The sequence below is a fragment of the Acipenser ruthenus genome, chromosome 5 (assembly GCF_902713425.1).
Source record: "Acipenser ruthenus chromosome 5, fAciRut3.2 maternal haplotype, whole genome shotgun sequence".
Lineage (NCBI taxonomy): Eukaryota > Metazoa > Chordata > Actinopteri > Acipenseriformes > Acipenseridae > Acipenser > Acipenser ruthenus.
Window position 1 is genome coordinate 63,600,441 of NC_081193.1, and position 23,917 is coordinate 63,624,357.

The 23,917-nt window shown below is 41.4% G+C and overlaps 1 protein-coding gene across 3 annotated transcripts in view; it reads left to right on the plus strand.

The window, feature by feature from the left end:
* LOC117402634 (serologically defined colon cancer antigen 8-like) overlaps window positions 1-23,917 on the plus strand; it is a 154,971-nt gene that overhangs the window by 54,952 nt on the left and 76,102 nt on the right. For all 3 annotated transcript variants that reach the window (XM_034003971.3, XM_034003972.3, XM_034003973.3), the window contains one exon: window positions 19,185-19,312. In XM_034003971.3, coding sequence (XP_033859862.3) covers window positions 19,185-19,312 — 128 coding nt within the window. The remainder of the gene's footprint in view (window positions 1-19,184; window positions 19,313-23,917) is intronic.

A 23,917-nucleotide genomic window follows, 5' to 3' on the forward strand; every position in this document is an offset into this window, starting at 1 on the left:
CAGGTGAGACGTAATTGTAAGTGACTCTGCGGCTGATGCATAGTTCACACACCCTAGTCTCTGTAAGTCGCCTTGGATAAAGGCGTCTGCTAAATAAACAAATAATAATAATAATAATCTTGCCCTATAGCAGTTATCTTGCAGTTTCTGCAAGAACTGCTGGATGCCAGTAGGTCACCTTCTACTTTGAAGGTGTATGTGGTGGCCATTTCTGGATGCCATGCCCCTGTTGATTCTGTATGTCTGAGTGCACATTTCTTGGCAACCCATTTCCTCAAGGGTGTTCAGCGATTACGCCCTCCACGGAGGGATGTTCTCCCCGAATGGAGCCTTGATATTGTAATGTGCAGCAGTGTGGAGTAGTGGTTAGGGCTCTGGACTCTTGACCGGAGAGTCGTGGGTTCAATCCCAGGTGGGGGACACTGCTGCTGTACCCTTGAGCAAGGTACTTTACCTAGATTGCTCCAGTAAAAATCCAAATGTATAAATGGTTAATTTGTATTGAAAAAATAATGTGATATCTTTTAACAATTGTAAGTCACCCTGGATAAGGGTGTCTGCTAAGAAATAAATAATAATAATAATAGTACTGGAGGCTCTCAAGAAGGCCCAGTTTGAGCCCATACACTCCACAGAGTTGTAGTATCTTCCTCTTGGCTATCACCTCTGCAAAGCGGGTCAGTGAGAGGGGCTTCGCTGTCTGATATTTGTACTGCAGCTAGCTGGGCTATGCTGCATACTTTCTCCAGGTTCTACCACCTTGATGTGGTAGATCCTTCCTTGCCTTCATTAGGCACGAGGGTCCTTGAGGTTGCACACTCACACCGCTAACCTTTGGGCTATCTGCTGCTATTCCTTCGCCCTCGCAACTGCTTTGGTATACTTTCCCAAAAGTAATGCTGGTGGTCATCTTCGAATTGAAAAGGAACGTTATGTTACTTACCGTAACCCTGGTTCCCTGAAAGAGAAGACGAACACCAACCAGCACGGTCGCATAGTTCGCCCTCACAGGTTTGATGCAAAAGAGAAAATGTTCTCCGCGGGTTGACTGTTTAATCCCTGTGATAGGCGGAACAGAGGACGTAACCCCACGGAGGGGCCTATCAGCAGCTCTGACATAAAATGCTCAGTGAATACCTGACCTATGGCAGGCATATCTCAAAAGTAATGTTGGTGGTCGTCTTCTCTTTCAGGGAACCAGGGTTACGGTAAGTAACCTAACGTTATTCGTGCCTTCAGATCTCACTCTTTTTTTTGGGGGGGAGGGGTGTTTGCATGTGTAGACCCTTTTCCTTGGACGTGAATCCAAACCTTTTAATGACCCGAAAAATATTTTTCACCAGAAGGCATAACAATGTACTGTAGCCTGGGACATGGAGAAAATCCAGCCATTTGACACAGGAAAGCAAGTTTTGTCAGCCCATGTAAAATCCTTCTTCAACAAAACAACAAAAATAAAGACTTGAGGATCTAATGAACTTTTCATGTCAAACTTTTCATGTCGGGTTGATTTGGAATAAAAGCGCGTTTTTTTGCTTTTGTACTGCATTTTAATTTTTTAGTGAATATGATCAAGCCAAGGCAGAATACTGCATACATGAGACGAACAGGTACATGTCATTCTGCTTTTATTCACAATCTCATCTCATTAACTTCACCAGTTTATCGTTCATTTTGATTGTATTTTCGCTATAATGACCCCCTCGATATAATGAACAAAAAGGCTTGGACCCCAACAGGTTAATTATAGCGAGGGTGTACTGTATATTATACAACAACCAGACACTACTCTCCCATTGTTTTCAATGGACAACACTAATTAAGGACACCTGTTCTAAAAACCACTGGTTACTGATTAAACACTTCACAGGGTTGCTTGAGCCCTGCTCTCAGAAAGTTAACTCTTTCAGTTAGGGCTGTGTTCGAAGGTTCGTTCACTAGCCAGGAATTCAAAGGTAGTTCTAAACCTTCGAAGGTTCGTCAGGTGGCATGCAGGCACTGTGTGTTATTTTTGTTTGTTTGTTTTTTTCTCTGTTAACATAAATCGTTTGACAATCTGTGAATACTATAAATCACACATTACTATAAATCACCACTACCAAATCATTATATGTAGAAACTCTTATGCCGCTGTCGTGCATTGGAGCAGGGTATGGTATGCCAGAGTACTGGGGGGGTACCTATAGCTTAGTTTGTCTGTTACTTTATGTGAGAAGATGGCTTGTTGGTGACGTCAGACCAGGAAGGAGACTACATAAGAACATAAGAAAGTTTACAAACGAGAGGAGGCCATTTGGCCCATCTTGCTCTTTTGGTTGTTAAGGGACACAGACAGCACTGGGGTATGAATGCGCTGGTGTGCATATTTAATAATAAATAAACAAAAGGTTTTAACAAAAAACACTCAAAATAAACAATGGCCAAAACAGACAAACAAAACAGACACGGAACAAACAAGTATCGTGGTGGTGTAAAACCAGCACAGGTAGCAATTGTTATTCTCGTTATCTTTCTCTCCTACTAACAACTCCCATTCCACTTCTGAACACATTAACCCTGTTCAGCCAAAGCTGTTTTTAGATTGTGGCTGAGGGATTGACTGGCTATTAATTATCTAGTTTATCCCTCGACCACATTCGGGCACAGGGTTTTCTCATATGCATGGTCAACAGCCAGTTTGTCAGTAATCACTGTTGAACATGCATTCTCACGATTTTATCTGGATGGGACATGTTAACCGTATCAAGGCTGTAAAACAATAATAACAATAAAACAGTGTTTTTCTAAATAAACACAAAACAGTACATTTAAATAATAATACTACAAATACAGAATAGCACAAAACATAAAGTATGCACAGGGGCGGTGTGTACCCCGTCACACTTTATTATTATAGTTTAACATACACTGTTTTGCTTTTACTTATTCAGTTCATTTCATATGCTGATGCACGTGCGTCATGACAAGTAATACATATGTATTTATGTATTGATTCATATTGTATCTGGTGGCTAACAAAGTCTTGGAGAACACTTTGGAGAACACTTTGGCTCTGTGTTTGCTTCCCGAGGGGTGTTCTATTAGCCGGAGAGTACTGTAGTAGTAAAATGTGACTGATAACCTGCTTGGAATACTGACTTTGTTTTGCCTAAGTCAGCTGCAGTTTTTTTATTGGCCGCAAAAAGGTGCTGCTGCAATGCAAGCTTAGTGAATATATCGCAAGCAGCATCAATTACATATTGATTTAAATTATAAAAACATGATTACTGTTCTATATAACATATTTTTAAACTACATGTGAATGTTTGTTTTATTCCATTTATATGGATTACCTATAAAATAATAGGATTTTCAATCAAATAGAAACTAGTAGCTATGGTGACGTCACCAGTTAATTAAGCAAATTGGTACTATCCAAAGTTCGAACCTTCCTTCGTGTCCGAACCTTCGAAGGTCAAAATGTACCCTTCATTACAGCCCTACTTTCAGTGGACTACAATAGTTATTTCAGTCAAACAGAAGGACACTATATCAATAAATAACTGTTCGCTCAGGTAGCGATAGCTACATCAAACTTATTCTGATTCTGTCTTTAGGACATGTTGGTTGTTTGTCTTTTCCTCCCTGGTCCACTTGCATGGAACCAATATCTGTTGGATTAGTTGCCCGCTGTGCATTGGGCAATGAAGGATCTAGAATAATCCTACCACTGTGTTCACATGCTTTGGAAGTAAATTAGCTGTGTTTTTCAATGTGGCGACTGGCAGTTTTCTTTCTGAAATGTTGAAAACAACAACCCTTTAAATGGAACCTGGAAAAGGCAATGATAACATCTTACCCAAAAATAACACACAGGGATCAGTAAACAGCCGTGGATATATATATTTAAAGCTGCCCTTTTAACTATGTTATTCACACTGATGATGTCCCTTGGGAGAGATGTATTGACCCCCTTATTAGCATGGTTTGTTCCTAGTAAAGTTGATTAAGAAATGAATACCTGAAAATTGATTCTACCCTGGATAAAGTCAACCAATTTCATCTAGAGACTGATCAATAAAGCAATTGATTTCACAGTATACAAGAGCAGTATTGTGCTTCAGCACTCAAAGGGTCCCTTCCTTTAACCTCTTGGAGAAGGAAGGTGGATAGGAAACACATTTTGTTTTAAGGAAAGGTATTTTCTTTTACTGCAGCGTCCAGACACGATTGGTAAGCTATCGCTATTGGCTAGTAATTAATTAGATGGAAATATAGATTTAAAAATACTTTTGCAAATATATTGCACTTAATGTAAGGCAGAATCAACTTAAAGTAATCCAATGCCTAAAGTATTTTTTTTTCTTTAAATACAATTAAAACATATGGAAATGGTTTTCAAAGCAAGTTTTTTAGATTTTACAGTCTACCTGTCTGCCCATCTGTAGTTACTGTAGCTATGTATGCATGTCACACTCGCTGCATATATTTATAGAACCGCATATCCAATTGTGATAAAGCCTTGTAAGGAAATTTAAGTTAAGTTATTGAGTGTATCCGAATCTGGGGAAATCTGGAGATGCATGTCCACCCCTCCATCTGTTTGTCACACTTGCATCTTATATATATCCAGAGAACCACTAATCCAATTGTTAGGAAACTTTGTAAAGACATTCTTTAGCACAAGTTGTTGGGAGTATCAGAATCTGAGGATATATTACATACATACATACATACATACATGTGCAATTTCTATTTTTTAATTAGTATAAAAAAACTGCAAGTCAATCTCATTGAGCAAAATAATACATTGCGATTTTGTAAATTCTGTTTTTCGAAAAACAGCACTTGCAACTACACTAGCATGGCTATGATCTTTCTTAACGGTTTGACTGCTTCCTCCCCACTGAGCGTTGCAGTTACAATATTCAAAGAGGGAACGGGTAAGCTATTTTTTAAAGCAAAAAAACAAAACATTACAATAAAACAGAATGTGTGTTTTTTTATTTTGCTAAAGGGTGAGAATTTAAAAATTAATAAAATATTGAACAGCTGCAGTAATATGCCAGAGGGAGATTAATGTGGAGAGTAAAATCTGTGAGCAACAAAACTGCAGCAAACAGAGTCAGTGGGAGGTGGTTGTACAATCAGAACTGGGATAAAAGAGAAATTACAAACAACCCTGCTCTTGTCAAAGTAGCAGTAATGAAATCCTGACTCTGCTAGCAGCGAGAACCTGTGTTAGCACTTTGGGGTAAGGATGGTTGCCGGGTGCCAGGTAGGAGGGCAGCCTCAGATTGCTGGGCAGCAGCCATCTTGTCTAGAACAGATGGCACTGAAAGCTGGCAGGGGAGGGGCTGCTTAGCAGAACTAATCAGACAGTAACGGATAGGGCAGCTGGGAAGGCTGACCACAGAGAGGGAGTCTGCTGGGTAACCACAGAGTACCATGATGTTTACAGTGGTGTGCCCATTGGCCTGAGATAAGACCTTGCAATGTCTTCTCACTCTTTTTTCTCTCTCTTGTTCCACATTATTTATAAAGTAACTCTAAAACTTTATTTTTCTTAACTTTTAATCTGAAGAAGCAATTTTGATGTGGCTTGCATACGTCTGCAAATGTTAATTACAAAACTTAGAGCCTAAGCCTTTGAGTACTGAAATCCATATCCATACCTTGCAGGGAAGTTAGGGAAGTGCCAGGGTATTAAGTATTTATTAACAGTTTTTTTAAATGCTTCTAATACTAGGAATGGGCAAGGATTTTTTAACTTAATCTGCTGTTTCTATTTGGTGGGGAGAGGGTGTTCTATACTGTAATGTATATATTGTTGATATACGTCATATAAGTAATGCTATTCAGTGTCAACATGGTTTGTGAATGGTTCAAAGAATAAGAACTACAACTCCAATTGAGCATCAGTGCCTCATATGTGTCGGTGCCTAAAGGCTCCTACTTCTCTGACACACTATTGCACTAGAATTCTGTTAGATGTTAGAACCTTGTGGAAACCCATTGTTTGCCACCATTCATCCACCTTTAATCAGATCCTTTACTAAATCTGATCAGTACTCTTTTATTATGTGTTTAATTAGCATACACTTTTATCCAAGGTGACTTACAGGGACTAGGGTGTGTGAACTATGCATCAGCTGCAGAGTCACTTACAACAACATCTCACCCAAAAGACGGAGGACAAGGCGGTTAAGTGACTTGTTCAAGGTCACACAGTCAGTGATTGATCCGGGATTTGAACCGGGGACCACCTGGTTACAAACCCTTTTTTTTAAACCACTGGACCACACAGCTATCAGGAGGATTATCATTAAAGGGACTAATTCAGCCATTTTGGAGTCATTTTAATAATGAAAAAATGGGAGCCATATTGAGTAGGTCAAAGTCAAGGTCTCTTAATAAATTCCCCATTGTTTGGTTGTTTTACTTTCCACATTTTGCATCAATACAAATACAGTCCCTATGTCTATTGTGTTTTGTTGAAGAATTAGTACCTAGCTTCAACTTCCATTTTCTTACTTTATTTGTGGACAGGCACTGGGCAGAGACCTCGCGGCACTGATCACCACTCAAAGGCAGTTGTGGTTCTCCCAGGCACAGATTCCAGACGGATGCAAGGCTTCCCTCCTTGACACTCCTGTCACTCCAGGCCATACTTTTGGCCCGGCAGTGGACGAGCTCTTGAAGAGGTTGCAGCAGGTCAGAGAGTCCACCCGGGAGCTGGCTCGCCTCCTGCTTAAGAAAGCGCCACAAGTCCGCAGACCTGCGCCTCAATGACGACCCGTGTCACAGTGGCACCCCAGACCCCAGCAGCACCCTATGGGGCATCCGGCTGCCCCAGCGCATCGAGGCGCCCTGATGTCCAACAGGGGATATCACTGCCAGTATCGCCACCCTTTGTAGGCTCAGAGGGTGCACGTGAAACCTACCGTGGCTCAGCAGCCCTGAGGGTTTGCTGCCACAGGCCCAGGGCTCCTTCTCTCAGGACCACCTGGCACATTGGCGATCATGCACCAACAACATCTGGGTGCTCAGCTCGATTCAGGTCGGCTACCAGCTCCAGTTTAAACAGGGCCCTCCCCCCTTCCAAGAGGTAGACCCCTTCGAACTGGAGTCCGGTTTTTACTCTCGGTACTTCCTGGTGTCCAAACGGAATGGTGGTCTCCGACCCATTTTCAACCTCAGACAGCTCAATCTGTTTCTGAGGCGCAGAAAGTTCAAGATGGTGTCCACACAGCAACTCAGGACAGGCGACTGGTTCACCACGGTGGACCTGAAAGACGCCTACTTCCATGTCCCCGTACTACCAGGCCAACAGAAACTGCGCTTCTCCTTCCAAGGAAAAGTGTATGAGTTCCATGTTCTGCCATTCGGCCTCTCACTAGCTCCTTGCACTTATTCAAAGAGAATGGATGCTATACTGGCCCCTCAGAGACTCAAGGGAATCAGAGTGTTAAATTATCTGGACGACTGGCTCATTTATGCCGACTCTTCAACACAGGCAGCAGCTCACACGGATCTAGTTATCGAGTATTTAGGCAAGCTCGGTCTTATGGTAAACATACCAAAAAGCCAGCTAGTGTTGTCCCAGGTTGTCACCTACCTGGGAATCCGCTTGAACTCAAGCAATATGATCACCACTTTGCCAGATGAAAGAGTTCACAGGTTCTCGTCCTGCATAGAGCTAGAGCTCTGCAAGAGACTTAAGACTTGTCCACCTTCCAGTAGCTCCTGGGCCTGATGGCAGCAGCTTTCCAGATACTTCCTCTGGGTCTCCTTCGAATGCGTGTCCTCCAAGTGTGGTTCAATGGCAAGGTTTTTCAGCCTGCAGTGAGCCCCAATCGCTTACTTACAGTAACGTGTCACTGCATGGCGACCCTATTCTGGTGGAAACAACTGACCCAGCTGCGCCTGGGAGTCGCTGTGGGTACTGTTACCAGGAGGGAGATAATCACCACCGATGCTTCTGGCACAGGTTGGGGCGCGGTGTGGAACGGACGAGGAGTGCAGGGCGCGTGGCAACCCCCCTGGGTGTGCGACCACATCAGTGTTCTTAAACTGCAAGCAGTGTATCTGGCCTTGCAGCATTTTTCTCAGGAGGTTCAAGGCAGGCATGTATTGATCTAGAAGGACAGCACTTCAGTGGTGGTTTATGTAAATCACCAAGATGGCTTGCGGTCACCCTGCCTCCTTCGAGTAGCCAGCAAACTACTGTTTTGGGCACACAACAACATTCTATCTCTCAGAGCAGTTCATCTACCGGGAGTTATGAATGGGGCAGTGGACCTCCTATCAAGGAAGGTTCCCTGCAGATCAGAATGGAGACTGCCTCTCCGCCACAACCTGCTCAGTCAGGCACGAGGGACCCTGTGGCACCCCGACCCATCAAGCCTACAGCTCTGGGTCTGGCCCCTGAATGGCTGCATTTTAGCCAGCTAGTGCAGTCTGGGAGAGTTATTTCAGAATGCCAGGGCCGCTTCTACGCAAGCCCAGTATGGGTATAAGTGGGCTGTGTTCCAGACCTGATGTCTGACGCGACACTTCAACCCCACTACATGTCCCATGCCGGTCATTCTGCAGTTCTTGCAAGACCTCTTTGATGCGGGGAAATCAACGAAAGATATGAAGGTGAACTTGGCAGTGATTTCTGCTTGCTTTGTTAAAATCAACTTGGTATCCCCAGGAGCACCCTCCCTGGCGGGGCAATGTTTGAAAGGGGCTTGCTGCTACCTCTGCTTAAGGACAAGGTTCCTCAGTGGTGGCTTAATGTAGTGCTTGAGGCACTCATGAAGCCGCCCTTTGAGCCCCTGCATTCAGCTGAAGCATCTGCCAAGCATGTGAGCGAGATGCAAGCCTTTTCTGTGGTGAAGGACCAAGGTCACGCTCCACACGAACCCGGCGGTGGAGCTGGATCGGTGGAGCTGGAGGCTTTCCATCCCCCTCCTTTCCAGTCAGATAGAGATAGCGCTTTGCTCTGTTAGGGCATTAGCGTATTATATTGACAGAACAAAAAGTTGGAGGCAATCTGAACAGCTGTTCATCTGCTACGGACCTCAGTAAAGCCCTGTCTAAGCAGAGGCTATCCGGTTGGATTGCAGAGACAGTCAAGATTGCTTATAAACAAGCCAACTTGCCCCCTCCTGTGAAGGTCACTGGTCACTCCACAAGAGGCATGTCTATCTCTTGGGCGTTGTTCCAGGGTGCATCTGTCACTGACATTTGCAATGCTGCAGTATTGACTACGCCCCATACTTTCATGAGGTTTTACAGGCTAAATATGCTGGATCCTCAAAACCCTGGCTTTGGGACCAGAGTGCTAATGGTGGCTTCTATGTCGCTACCGGAAGCACCTACAGTAAACTGATTCCTGATATGTAAAAAAAAAAAAATCTATATTGTGGCATGCTTACCATCTGACCCTCTCAGATTGAAGTCATTCTGCAAGTAATGCACTTTGCGACGGCTTGGGTATAATTACCTGTTAAGTAATGGATACATTTCGTACTTGAAAGGGAATGGTGGGTTATTATCATAACCCTGGTTCCCTGAAATATAAACGTATCCATTACAATCTTCGGTCACTGCATACATTACACGCAGCAGGCTGAAGAAGAAAAAAATTGACTGCCGCTGTTCAACTGTCATCATGGAGTCTAGTGCCTTCCAGGAGGAACGGAGACTGGCGTGATGACGTTGCCGGTCACTGCGTGACAGCTTTGGTAAGTCTCAGAATTATGTAATGGATGCATTTCTATTTTAGGGAACCAGGGTTATGATAATAACCCAATGTTTTTTATATAGCATATTTCAGACGTTACCTTATAAGAGAGCTGCAGGTGCTTACTTTTAAAGTGTTAACAAAAACAACATGTGATAAAAGGTGATGCTCTTTCACTGCTTTACTGTGTTCTGCTGTATGAGCTGTAACAACGCTCGTACATGACATGAATGACAATCTAGTTCTGTATCAATTGCAGGTGTGTGCATTTAGGGTTTTTATAATAACACATCGGCAGTATGGATTCAACGGGACCTGTGTCATTCCAGCTAAAACTCCCTGTGACAGAAATCGAATGATTCTTGGTGTTAGATCTCCCTCCCGACCTGCAAGGGCGCTGTGTAAAGGGAACAGAGTACCCTGGACTAAATGGCATGACGGTTTGTTCCCAGGGTTAGGTGGAAGTCGGCCATCTAGAAATGGGGTAGAGCTACAGTACACAACTCAATGACCCGGACGGGAAATGGCGTGGCATCCGCGGATTGGAGGAGCGGATGTGCTCTTTGACCAAGGGGTCATGGGTGACATTATAAAAAGGGGATGTAGTGATGTGATCTCTTCCTTTGGGAATGGTTATATTAAATTACCAGAAGGAGAACCTGTGTTGTAAAACGTGAGTGATTTGTTTGGTTTTGTTTGTCGTTAATAATACTGTTTGTAATTATTTGGATGGCTAACACAATCCGGAGCTGTCGCCAAAGGCCAGTATTAAACCTGGATCAACAACACTGCACTTTTGTTTGCTCTAAAGAAGGGGCCAACCCGCGGATTACAAATAAGCAATACACGCCGCTGTATTTTATCCATTTTATCTGGATGGGGCACTTTAACCCCATCCAGACTGTCAAACAATAATAACCAAAACATTGTGTTTTTATCCACTAAACCATACATATAAATAATACAATAAAATAATATATATGCACACAGGGACAGGGTGTACCCCATCACGGGTCAAACCCAGAGTTTTGAAAAATAATATTTGCACACGTTTATAACAAACATGATTAAAAGAAATTAGATGGTCACTATTCATTTTAGCAAATACATAATGTTGTTCTCCTTCACTGACAAGGTGGCAGTATTTGAATGACAGGTTACTTCTGTTGAGGTGAGCCACTCAGAAAATCTCAAATGCGTTGCGATATGTAATGCTATTTAAGTTCTGTGTACTCCATTTTTACTTCACCCAGAAAATCAGTGAGCATTTGCAAAGTATGACAGCTTGTCCAGAGTCCAAGAAAGATGGTGCACAATTAAAACACTGAACTGGCAACCAATTCCTAGCAGTGTGAGGAGTCGGTGCGTCCACAGCCCAACAGGGAGGAGTCGGGGCGTCCACAGCCCAAAAGGGAGGAGTCGGTGCGTCCACAGCCCGAAGAGAGGGAAGTCGGGGCTTCCACAGCCCTAGGACCCAAGCTGCCAGCAGAGGGTGAATACCTGCTGGTCCCACCTCCACCAGCAGAGGGTGAATGCCTGCTGGTTCCACCTCCACCGCAGTGGGAGGACTGCTTGCCCCTCCCACCTCCACCAGCAGAGGGTGAATACCTGCTGGTTCCACCTCCACCGCAGTGGGAGGACTGCTGGCCCCTCCCACCTCCACCAGCAGAGGGTGAATACCTGCTGGTTCCACCACCGCCAGGAGCAGAGGAGCTGGAGCTGCCTCTGCCTCCACCACCGCCAGGAGCAGAGGAGCTGGAGCTGCCTCTGCCTCCACCACCGCCAGGAGCAGAGGAGCTGGAGCTGCCTCTGCCTCCACCACCGCCAGGAGCAGAGGAGCTGGAGCTGCCTCTGCCTCCACCACCGCCAGGAGCAGAGGAGCTGGAGCTGCCTCTGCCTCCGCCACCGCCCGGAGCAGAGGAGCAGGAGCTACCTCTGCCTCCACCACCGCCCGGAGCAGAGGAGCTGGAGCTGCCTCTGCCTCCACCACCGCCAGGAGCAGAGGAGCTGGAGCTGCCTCTGCCTCCGCCACCGCCCGGAGCAGAGGAGCAGGAGCTGCCTCTGCTGCCCGTACCTCCGCAGGGAGTACGGTGGCCGGAGCCCCAGAAAGGGGAGCTGCCGGCCACGAAGAAGGGGGAGGAGGTCTGGAGACCACCAACCCCAGCAGCAGTTTCGCTGCCGGAGATCGTGGGGGAGGTCAGGAGACCTGCTCCCACTGCAGCAGTTTCGCTGCCGGAGATCGTGGGGGAGGTCCGGAGACCTGCTCCCACTGCAGCTTCTTCGCTGCCGGCAGTACTGTGGTCGGAGCCCCACCAAAGGGAGCTACCGGCTACAAAGAAGGGGGACGAGGTCTGGAGACCACTTTCCCCAGCAGCAGTTTCGCTGCAGGAGTTCTTGTGGCCGGAGCCCCACAGGAGGGAGCTGCCGGCTACAAAGAAGGGGGAGGTCGGGGGACCACCTGCCCCCGCAGCTTTTTCGCTGCAGGACGGGACCAACAGGCTGTCAGCCGTGCCACTACCGGCAGGGGTGCTGACAGCATGGCCAGCCATGGGCCCACTGAAGCCTCCCTTCCCAGCCCGAGACTTTGTCCTGGACTGCTGGGTTTTTAAGGGGGGAGGTGGCCGTTGAGGCCATGTGTGCTGCGCACAAGGGGGGGTATATGTGGCAATGTGCCCCGCCCCTGTGTGCAATTGTGTGTTATGTGTTGTATGTTGCGTGTGTAAATGTTGGTGTATAGTCATTGGTACACAGGATATAAACGGGTCTGTGTTTCACGTGTATTTAAAAAGTGTATATTTGTATTTAGGCACGGGATTGCACATCACGCACGTGCATTTAAAATATAATATGTGAACACGGGGTTTCACGTAATGAATTCACGTGCTGGGATTCAAGTGAGTAATTAATTAGTAATTGAATCCCAGCACAACAGTATAAATAGATGCACGTTTAGTCACTTGTGGTTAGGTGTTCGGTGAGTGGAGAACGGGTGAGAGAGAAGGAGAAATACATTTAAATATCAATTGCTATTACATGCTGGTAGGACCAGCACGATACTTGTTTATTTAAAACTCACCGTGTTTGTTTGTGTGTCTGTCCGTTTACTGTATAGTCCGTTTTGTTTGTCTTTTTATTTTGGCGTGTAGTGCCGTGTCCCGTGTTTTTGTCTGTTAAACCCTTTTATTTTCTGTGCTGTTTTATTAAATGCTGAGTGAAACCATTCGCTCAGCTCCACCAAACTCCAAGTCTCTGTCGTTTGTGTTCCTGTTTCTGGTCTGACGCCACCCACTCCGGCCGTCTTTGTGACAGGGAGAAAACAAGAAAAATTATTTGCTGATTCCAAATTAAAAAAAAAAAATGACTAACATACTGCTGTGGGTGTTAATCCAAAACTTAATTAAATGTTCAACTACAATTTTCAAAAGTTAACACCGCTAAAAACCCTGAGTTTTTTTGTTTAAGTACTGTACTTCACAAAATATGCACACCTTTTTTAACTTCATTACAAAATAGCGGTGTAGACTAAAGAAATGTGACAAAACTTCTATGTAGCCTTTTTATTTTCTGCATTCTTTAACATTAGGGTACCAGAAATGTCTGTTGTTTAGATTGATTGGTCTAGCTACAGTATTGCTTGAAACTGTCTGAAGTTTGTTTAGGTAAATCACTTTTTTACTTTATATGCCTGGATGCTAAATTTGCTAATAGACTTTATGTAAGAAACAAGGCATGACAGGGTGTGTGATATACACGCTGAATAAAATGGGTTATAACACAATTGGAAAAAAATGGTGGCAAATACAAAAAAGCATGTTGGAAATAAAAACATATGACGGAAATGCTGCCCATTTTTATTTCCATCATATGTTTTTATTTCCAACATGCTTTTTTGTATTTGCCACCCTTTTAAGATGCTGCCCATTTTTATTTCCATCATACTTTTTTCTGTATTCACCACCCTTCTCTGTGAATTCGACATGCATCTTTGTAGATTCGCCTGCACTTTAAGTGCAGGCAAATCTATATTACTTATTTTCCAATATTACTATATTACTTATTTTTGAACTCCACTTAATTGCATATCGGATAACTGCATACTCCATTTAAATGCATGGCGATTTCTGGGAGCATTTGTGGAGCAAAACAATATATACGCTACTTTTTTAATTAAATAGATAAACAGGTGTTGATGCTGGCTTTGTTTTTTAACATTTTTAATATACGCACAACCAAATGTATGGCTTACATCATACACAGGGATTACAATTGTGTTTAATGGCTTTCAGCACCCCCACTATACAAATTGTTACAGCACCACTGTAGTATACTGTATTATCTGCATGTACGAAGCATTCAAATCAACACCACTACATTCCTAGTAGCCTGAAATTTCAACAATGATAATCACACTGTTGAAGACATCACCATCTGTGGGATCAGTCAGTGTTATGGAACAAACAAAGGTAACGTTCATCTTCAAACTAGGAACTTTGGAACCTCTTGCAATGAACATTCTACTGACATAATCATGACATCATCCACAACATTCTTGAAAAATATTTTACTGCACTGTTTACTTTTCTGTCTTCACTTTTTCTTCTTTTGTACACTTTTTGTTATTCCTCCTTTCAAACTTTGGGGTATGTATTAACTACAGCTTTATGTTTTAACTGTATCAAAACCACTGGGACAAAATCATTTCTATACTAACCATGCTAAAATATGTTGCTTGTAAGAATCAAGCAATCCGCTTATAAGAATAATTTTCTGGAAAACTGACTGCATGTAATACGGTACTTGATCAAGTGCAATGACGTGTACAGCCAATAAAAGCTGTTTTTGAATTTGATCACATATCGCGTGATTAGGCACTTACGTAGCATGGATCGTGCAATGATGCAGGAAACACTGCATTGTTTGTAATCAGACAGTGAGTGCGCCACTGCATTGTGCAAGTATGTTTTTTGTGTTCTCTGTTAGTGAAAATTAGTTTCAATAAAGTGAATACACATTCATTGAGTACATGCTGAGTACAGCGCTGTTATTCTGTGATATGCATGTAGAGGGAGTAGGATTATGGTGTGGAGGGAGGGAAGGGGGGGATTGCAAAGTTTTGCATCTCCGCTTAGGGAAAAACTGAGATTTGCATCGCGACTGAAAATAAGCAAGCCACAGATGCTTAAATGCAGTGGTAGTCCTGACAGTAAAATACTGTACTGTAATGTCATTTTAAATCAAAGGCCATTACACGTAACACGGCACGGCAGTTAAACTAGGCACCCTCACGAGGTGATCACTTCTCAAGTATACTGTAGTAAAATAGGATTCTGCAGTATTGAATAAATCGTGATCATATAACAAGTTGCTTACCCACGAGGACTTGTTTTGATTATTTGGATGTATTGTCCTCAGTGATTGAGCACCATTGACATTTGTATACTGTATTTAAACTGCTGATGCGCGGAGGTGCTTTTGCTTATAGTAATGTGACATGGCCGAGGGCAGTGTAAATGGTCAGGCTGGAATCTTGATTTTCAGTTTAAAACGGTTTGTTTTTCTTACACTGCGGTGGGGAAGCAACCGCTAATAAAACAAAACAAACAAAATAAAGCTAGCTCTCAGTTAACTAAACAACACTTTGTGTGGTCCCTGTCTGACATCAGGACGGATAAGCCATTTACCAACTAAACAAATACAAATCAAAACAGTTCATACGTTCCCCCCGGAACTACACATATACTGTGACCACTTTACTTATTTGCACAGTATAGTACTGGAACAAACAGATCTCTTACTCGCTCTTTGGTTTTGATTTCTTTCTCTTCTGCTCCGCAATGCACACACACACTTCCACTTCCTTACTCCTCTATACCCCCATCACAAAGCTATCGGCTAAGCCCTTTTTATTGAGGTGTCATTAACTTTAACAAGCAGTTAACCAATTGACCATTATCCTTAATTCGTTAAGGAAACAAGCAACTGTGGATTTTCCGGAGCCGTGCATACATGCAGGAACTCATGACATCTAGTGGTCAACCCATTACACTGCAGAGAACAAAGCTGCAGAGAACTAACATACTGATTCTGCTGCACTTCACCATGGTAATCATATCAGTCTGCTTTTAAGAATCAACCACTTATAAGAATCAAATCATCCTCGACAGATGTGATTCTTAGAAATGGAGTACATTGTATATATGATTTTTTTTTTCAACCCAGCATTTGGAATATACTTTACAAAAAGCCTGCGTACATACTATATATTTCTAATATTCTTATTAATCTGTTCCGATACTGCACTAATGCAAATAAAGAAACGATAATATTGTATTCCTTATTGATCGCCTTCTTATAGCAATATAAAGCATCCTGACTTTCCAAACACATAATATTGTGCTTATTATATAGATTTACCTTAAAAAAATCTGGTTGACAGATAGATCAATTGGTAGGTTAGGTTGAGGGGGGACTAAGACGGCGCAGATAAATCCTCAGGATCAAGAATCCAGTCGCTTACTTATTTAAGAAGATTCAGAATAGATGTTTTTTTAATTGTTATCAGTATACTAAAAACAGCATTTGAAAAAAATATATAATCAAATCTCCTCTTTTTGTATGTCTGTTTGGGTTCCTGATACTGGTCCAGTATCATTTAGAGGACATTATAATAAACAGTAGAAAACAGACCTTGAAGATGTCAAGTACTATCGTAGGAGTAGTAGCAGGAGCATGTCTATTATTTTTGGCAAAAAGGTTTCAAAGAGGGGTGATTTAACTGTCAGCAAGGCCTGCTTTCTGACAAAGTACACAGGGCAAGGCTAAACTATGGATGCATTTTCTTTTTTTTAATGAAAGTAAATGTGATTGTGAGAGAACTGCTGCATTTTAAAAATAAGGAGCATTCTTTTACTATTAAAAAATTTCACTCCGCCATTTTCAGTAGGATTGGTATAGTTAATCAAAAAGTATTAATTAATGCATACATATGTGTGAAAAAAATTGGGCTGGGAGTGTTGTGGAAAAGGGTGGGCGGGGGGGTGGGGGTTCAAATTGGTGCCGACAGTTCATTTGACAATGACCTTGAGGGGCTTGTGCTTCTTGAAGAAAGCAGAAGCTGGCGGTAAACAAAGTTCACTTCTGACAGATGGATTGAAAGACAGAAAGGTTGTGAGTGCCAGAATGGCCCTGGCAGAGGAGGAAATGTTCAGTGGAATCCAACAGGAGAGGAGGTGTGAACAGGTGCGGGGCTGCTGAAGGAAGGGGGACCAGATGGAGGGAGCCAGAGCCAGTTTAGTTAAAGAAAAAAGGGAGGGGGAGAGAGATCGCAGAAAAAAGAACTCTGAAAGCTATAGGACCGACAGCTAAATAAGTGCGTGACGGAGGGTAAATAATGCATAAAGCAAAACCGCACTGTAGGGTGGCAATTGCTTTTTTGCAGAATGGGAACAAAACAGTGGGGTTCGGCTTGAAGAATGCAGTTGATTCATTGTCATGGAGGCAGATGATAAATCAGTGTAGCTTGGATGGCCAACAGTTTAGGAACTAGGTCGGCACGTTCAATTTTATTTTGGTAGTCATCCTCTGCACAGACAATAACACACAGATGTCAAGTAGTACAACTTGTCATTGTATTTAGTGAGGTGTTGTGTAGGAAACTTTACTTGAAGTCTTGAGAATGTCTAAGCATTATATTGTTATTTGTTCATCATTTCTTTGCATATTATTAAGTTTAATGACATACTTTATATATAATCTACTAGTTGGTCAACTGCTGAGAATATATCTTTTGACAAAAACTCCAGCTCAAAGTTCTGAAAGAAAAACAATGGAGAGCTTTTATATCATGTAGCCTCAAAATCTATTACAAAAATATATTACATACATGTCCTTTTACATATTTATAGAAAACCTTCTCCAAGTTATATACAGGTTGCTCACTATATACAAGGTATGTAATATATTTTTGTAATAGTATTCTATATTGTATACAATGGTGTTATTGATAGCGTAGTAAAGAAGTTCTCATTATACTCAGTCATGCATGTTTTGCTCATGGTGCATGCTACATTCTAAGAATGACAGTATATGCTGCATTTTAACATTGCAGATACCCATTTTCTCTCACACACCAAAAGCCAGTTTGCATTTCAATAGTGTTAATACAATATATAAAAGGCTGGTGGTACAGTTACTCTAACAGAAACTGGTATCATCAGCTCAGTTACAAACAAGCATTGGTAGATGTGTATTAACAAAGCCAGTTTCCAAATGTACTCTGCCAGTTCAGCAATTCTGTAGCATTTGGACATTTTGGCCACTGCTCATGGCAATCTGCATGGTGTTTCAAGTGCAGGAGTTGAAAAGGCTATGGTATCCACAATAAAATAGTTAACCACTTGAATAGTGCCCACTTAGGCGACTCAGTGGTATGGCTTCAGAACCAAAGAATGTTCCCTTAATAAAGCAAATGACTGCTCTACGTCTAGTATTGCAAACCCCCACCCCAACCCGAACCTACCTCAACTCATTCTAGGTCAGTATTTATATCTGGCTTAGATATTTAATATTTTCTTACCCAATCAATGCAGTGGGTGCAGTCCTATGTTGCCATATATGGATGATACTTGTGTATATCATCCATAACTATAAAACACTCAAAAGTCCTTAATTTAGAAATAATAAAAGAATGTCATTAATCATTAATCATACATGCACATCACATTTTTTAAAATTGAGAGTGCCTAATTATTTTACCCCTGATTATCTCCCCATATGTCCAATACTTGTTTTCCCTCACCGCAGCAATTTCCCACACAGCTCAGAAGAACGAAAGGTTCAGTGGGCGTCCGATCACCCGACCAAACCAGCTTTCTCTTTTACACTAGGGAACTGGAGAGCTACTGTCAGTGAGCTACTGGGCTCTGGAGGACAAAGGCCAGGCCTGCAGTTGTCTGCCTCAACTCACTAGGTGCCTGGCCGGTATAGTCCGCTTTTAGCCGGTTTTGCCTCCTTAACCCGTGGGAGCACCAGTGCCAGTGCAACGTTCCCTGTAGAATTCCCACCAAAAACCTGCAGCCAGGACGCGAACCTGTGCTCCCTTGACTGCATGACTCATCCTACACACCACGCGGCCGTGCTTTTACCAGGTGAGCCACTAAGAGACCCCATGCATGTCACATTCTTGCAGTTGTAAAAATTAGTTACTTGATTATTCATCCATTTCAACATTTTTTTTTTTTTTTTTTTAGCATATTCAGTTCAAATCATGCCAGTATGTCTTGTGCACTACAGGAAGAGGTAAGGGGACAAATGTCATGTCAGACTGTGCATTTTTACTGCCTGGTAAGCTGGATGCTGTCTGACAAGGTGCCTGAATCTGCTACTTTTGGCACTGCCAGTGCCTGTCTGTTCAGCTGCAGCACCTCTGCCTTCTCTTGCATGAGGCTCTTAATTCTTTTGCATTATTTTTCAGGCTGGAGAAAGAGGCTGCTGTCCGCTGCCGCAGTGACGACGTGAAGGCCTTGACCTTCCAGGCCCAACATCGTGAGCAAGAGCTGATACAGAAGATGCAGCAAATGGAGGCTCAGCATGAGAAGAGTGGTAGGTGGTCGACAGTGCAGCCATGCCAAGACACCTTGCTCTCAGAGCTGGGGCCCACACCTCACTGAGAAATGACATCAGGAACACCTGTAACCTTTGGCTGGCCAAAGGGAGCAGATGCTCACTACACTGGAGATTCTGAATTACATATTAGTTAGCATTTAAAAGAGAAAATGGGAAGCGCTGCCTAGTGTCTGTTGATTTCAGAATGCTGCTCTCACATCTGTTGCGCCATCTGGATTATGAGTTTATTTACCTGTGTTCGAGAAACTTAAAGTGAGCCGATGCCAGAACAGTGAGAAAAACAAAGGGCTTCTTTTTGGCTGGGTTTTGTGGGCACACATGTTGTCTAAAGAGAAATGGCATCAGAAGCACAGCGGGAAATACAGCAGGCTTAAGGAATTAGCCCTTTAATACCACAGAGCACTTCCTTCTCTAAGCATATAATGGCCACTCTGACAAACTAATGAGATTTTTTTTTTAAGCAGCCAAGTTTTTAATAGTTAAGACAGGATTGCCTCTAGATGATAACTTTTTTTTCTGTTTGTTTTTGTTCACAGTTTTTTATTCTTTTTTTTTTTTTTTTTTTACTTGGCCAACACACACTTTGCCATGTTCAAAGGGCTGAAGCTAACTGGGATTCATTTTTTCACAGCCCTTTTATTTTGTCATCATATTGGCTCAGTGTACTAATGCACTAGAGCAGTAGCTCACTAATCATATCCCTCCAAGGGTAATAGGCTTGCCTGTAGTCTGTACATTTACTCTTGCTTATCATACCGATATACTGTAGTGGTAGTTAGTTCATTAATATGCATATGCTGTGTTAAAAAAACGTAACAAAACGTAAGCACTTTTTTTTCTTTTCTTTCAATATTAAATATATTTAATATTCCTTTGGTTCCCTAAATTGTTTAAAATCACCTGTCAGTAGCAGAGTGTGTGTGTGTGTGTGTGTGTGTGTGTGTGTATAATATAAAATCAGAAGAATCATTTTATTAACATCTTTGAAGATATTCCTTGACTTTTTATTGAAGAAAAGATTGCTTCGTACAGTTGCAGACAAAAGTATTGGCACCCTACACTTACTATAAGATAATTCAAGAAAACATGTTAAATACAAATATTTAGTGAACATTAGCCACTAATCAATATGACAAAGATCAAAAACACACAATTTCTGGTAGTTTAACAAAATCTTTATTATAATAATTAAAAAAGCACCCTTGCTTTAGTTTCGTGTGTCTTCGTTTTGCTTTTATTGCGGCATTCAGAATTTTATGATAATTCTTAACCAGTATGTTACATCTTGGTGAAATCTGTCTTGCATATTTTCTTCAGTTCAGACAGATTGGATACACAATGCTTGGCTACAGTTTTTTTCAGATGAGTCCAACGCATTTCTATTGGATTGAGATCTGGTGATTGTGAAGGCCATTCCAGAACTTTTATCATCGTTTACTTCAAGAATTTAGGAGTTGACTTAGCCGTATGCTTTGGGTCATTGTCGTGTTGGAAGATAAACTGTCTGCCAATCAGCCTACGAGCAGATGGTATCATTGTACTTTGTAGAATGTTTTGATACATGGCTGCATTCATTCGGTCTTCAATCACATGAATGTCTCTTGAACTGCTAAAACACCCCCATATCATGATCGAACCACCTCCATAACTGTAGGTACAAGATTTTCTTCATTGAAGGCTTTCCCTTTTTTCTCCACACATACTGTGGTCCATTGTTGGGGAAAATTCTTTGGACCAGAGAATTTTGTTGACGAATGCTTCTGTGTTGTGTGTCCTTTGTAGAGTTATTTCATGTACTTTTATGCCTGATGCTTCTAAATCTTACTCTGATTGTGGATTTTGGTTTTCCATATTTCTTTGATACTGTTCTGCAGCTATTTCCTTTATTGTAGTTTGCTACAAGTGCTTTTCTCAAACCTGAATTCAACTCTTGTCTTGACCATCATCTGATGTGTTGCCAAAATGTTCATCTTATTTATTTTTTTGGCTATTGACTTTATAATGCAGCTTAGTTAGTGTTTTAATGGGTTTCAATCAATGGATATAATTTTTAATTAGTTCTAATACATTTTTACAGACTTAATGTAAAGGTACCAATACTTTTGTCATGAGCACATTTTTTAAATTGCTTAAGTGTTTTTTATTTTTTATTTTTATAAAGATGGTTTGTTAAACTATCGTATATTGCGTATTTTGGTCTTTGCCATGTTAATTAGTGGCTAATGTTCACTAAATGCTTGCATTTAACATGTTTTCTAGAATGATCTTGTAATGAGTGTATGGTGCCAATACTTTTATCTGTGACTGTATTTACTGTATATAGTTAAAAATAACGTTGGTTATATTAACAACGAAAATTGAGGAAGCACGCTATGATTGTCTCACATCATAAGAACGCCCCATTAATTAAATGCGCATTGCATTCAAAACATTTTTTATAACTACTCTGTAAGATTTTAGAATGCTATTACAGAAACGTTACAATTTCTGTAATGCATTTAGCGATCATAATACAATTTATTGTATTAGAGATGTGCATATCCCTAAACTTAAACCGAAAATTCTCTTCAAAAGACACTATAAAAAAATTTGAAGATTCAGGTTTTTAACTGCGGTGTCCCATATTGATTGGACAGTAATGACATGTTTCCCACAGGTTGATATTGCTTGGGAGCATTTTTTTAAATGAATTTAGTACAGTTATCAATAATCATGCTCCATTCAAAAAATTGAGAGTAAAAATATATAATTGTCCCTGGTTCACTAGTGAAATAAGAGGCTCGTTAGAATTATTTTATTAGTGCTGGTCAAGCATTTGAAAACTTTGTAACACATTTGTCAACGGATTTGCTTGGTGTCAGTACTCAGTCACACATTGATTCTAACTTAGTCAAACTAAAGGAGGATAAGACTACAGCTAAATGTTATTTTTGTACTATAAAAACTAAGGAGGTACTTTTAATTACTAATTAACCTTCATCAAAGAAAGTCTGCTGGACCAGATCGTCTGGAGCCATACTTCTTAAAGATAGCAGCTAGGATTATTGCTCAACCACTAACTGAACTATTTAATCTTTCTCTAATCACCAATTCAATTCCATCAATATGGAAATTGACATATGTTGTCCCAGTTTTTAAGGGAGGTGAACACTCAGATCTTAATAAATATAGACCTATGTCTGCCCTGCCAGTTATTGCTAAAATATTTGAGAGGTTAGTAAGTGAGTAATTAAAGATCTTGGTAGGACATCAATCTGGATTTCGGTCAAAACATAGTACCCATACTGCCGTTCTTAAAGTTATCAATGACATATCAATCACTTTGGATGATGGGAAATATACTTGTGCCTTATTACTAGATTTATTTAGATTAGGCTTTTGATTCAGTTGATCATGCTGTTCTCTGTAGAAAATCAGGTGGCCTGGGAATTATTGACAGGGTTGTGGATTGGTTCAAGGACCACTTAACAAATTGAACACAAGCAATAAGAGCTGATGGAAATATTTCAACCTTTTTTTTATCTCTGTGCAAAGGAGTTCCTCAGGGTTCAGTATTGGACCAATACTATTTACTTTGTGTATAAATGATTTGGGATGTAACTTGGGTACTACAAATTCAAGCATACATCTATATGCGGATGACACTATTCTATATACAAATGGATATTCCATACAGGCTGTTCAGAGAGCTCTCCAGAGTGTATTTGATATTGTGCAAAAACAACTACTCCGAGATAGATTACTGCTAAATGCTACTAAGACTCAAACCATGTTTTTTTGTTCTAACAGGAAGAAAATTAGTAATCAGACCTGGGCTATTACTACTTTGGATGGTAAATAACTTAAGAGTTTCCTCCTATAAATATTTAGGTATAAGGATCAATGAGCATCTTACATTTAATTATCACATTGATAAACTGCTTTCAAAATTAGGACCTAAACTAGGTTTCCTTTTTAGGAATAAGTGTTTTTTCTTAGGCTAGCAGATTAAAGTTAGTGACTGTTACTATTCTGCCTGTTTTGGACTATGGTGATTTTATCTATCAGTTTGCAAAAATTGGATGTAATATATAATTAATGCAGCCGTTTTGTTTTAGAGTGTCCTTTTTTGACACATCATTGCCAGATGTATAAAAAACTAGTATGGTTCTCATTGACAAATGGAAGGCTTATCACTGGTATTGCTTCGTTTTTAAAGTTGTTAAAGGAATGGTTCCCAATTATCTTAGTACTTTGGTCAAAAAGGCCAATACTGGCTATAGTTTGCAATCTCATGATTCTGGTAGTTTGGTAGTCCCAAGGATATGGACACGATCAGGAGAATTGGCTTTTTCTTATAGGCTCCCAAAATCCTGGAACACTTTTTCACATGGTTTAAGAATGGAATGTGATAGCCTCTCATTTTCTGGTTTTAAAAAGCGTATTAGGGATTTGTTGAAACCTCCTTGCCATTGCTTTTCTTTTAGTCCACATTGAAGAAAAATAAACACACACAAAACACTATATTACTGCTCCTGTGTTTATTTGTTGTTACTGTCACACAAATATTCATTGTGTTGTTTTATGTATGATTGTGTCTGT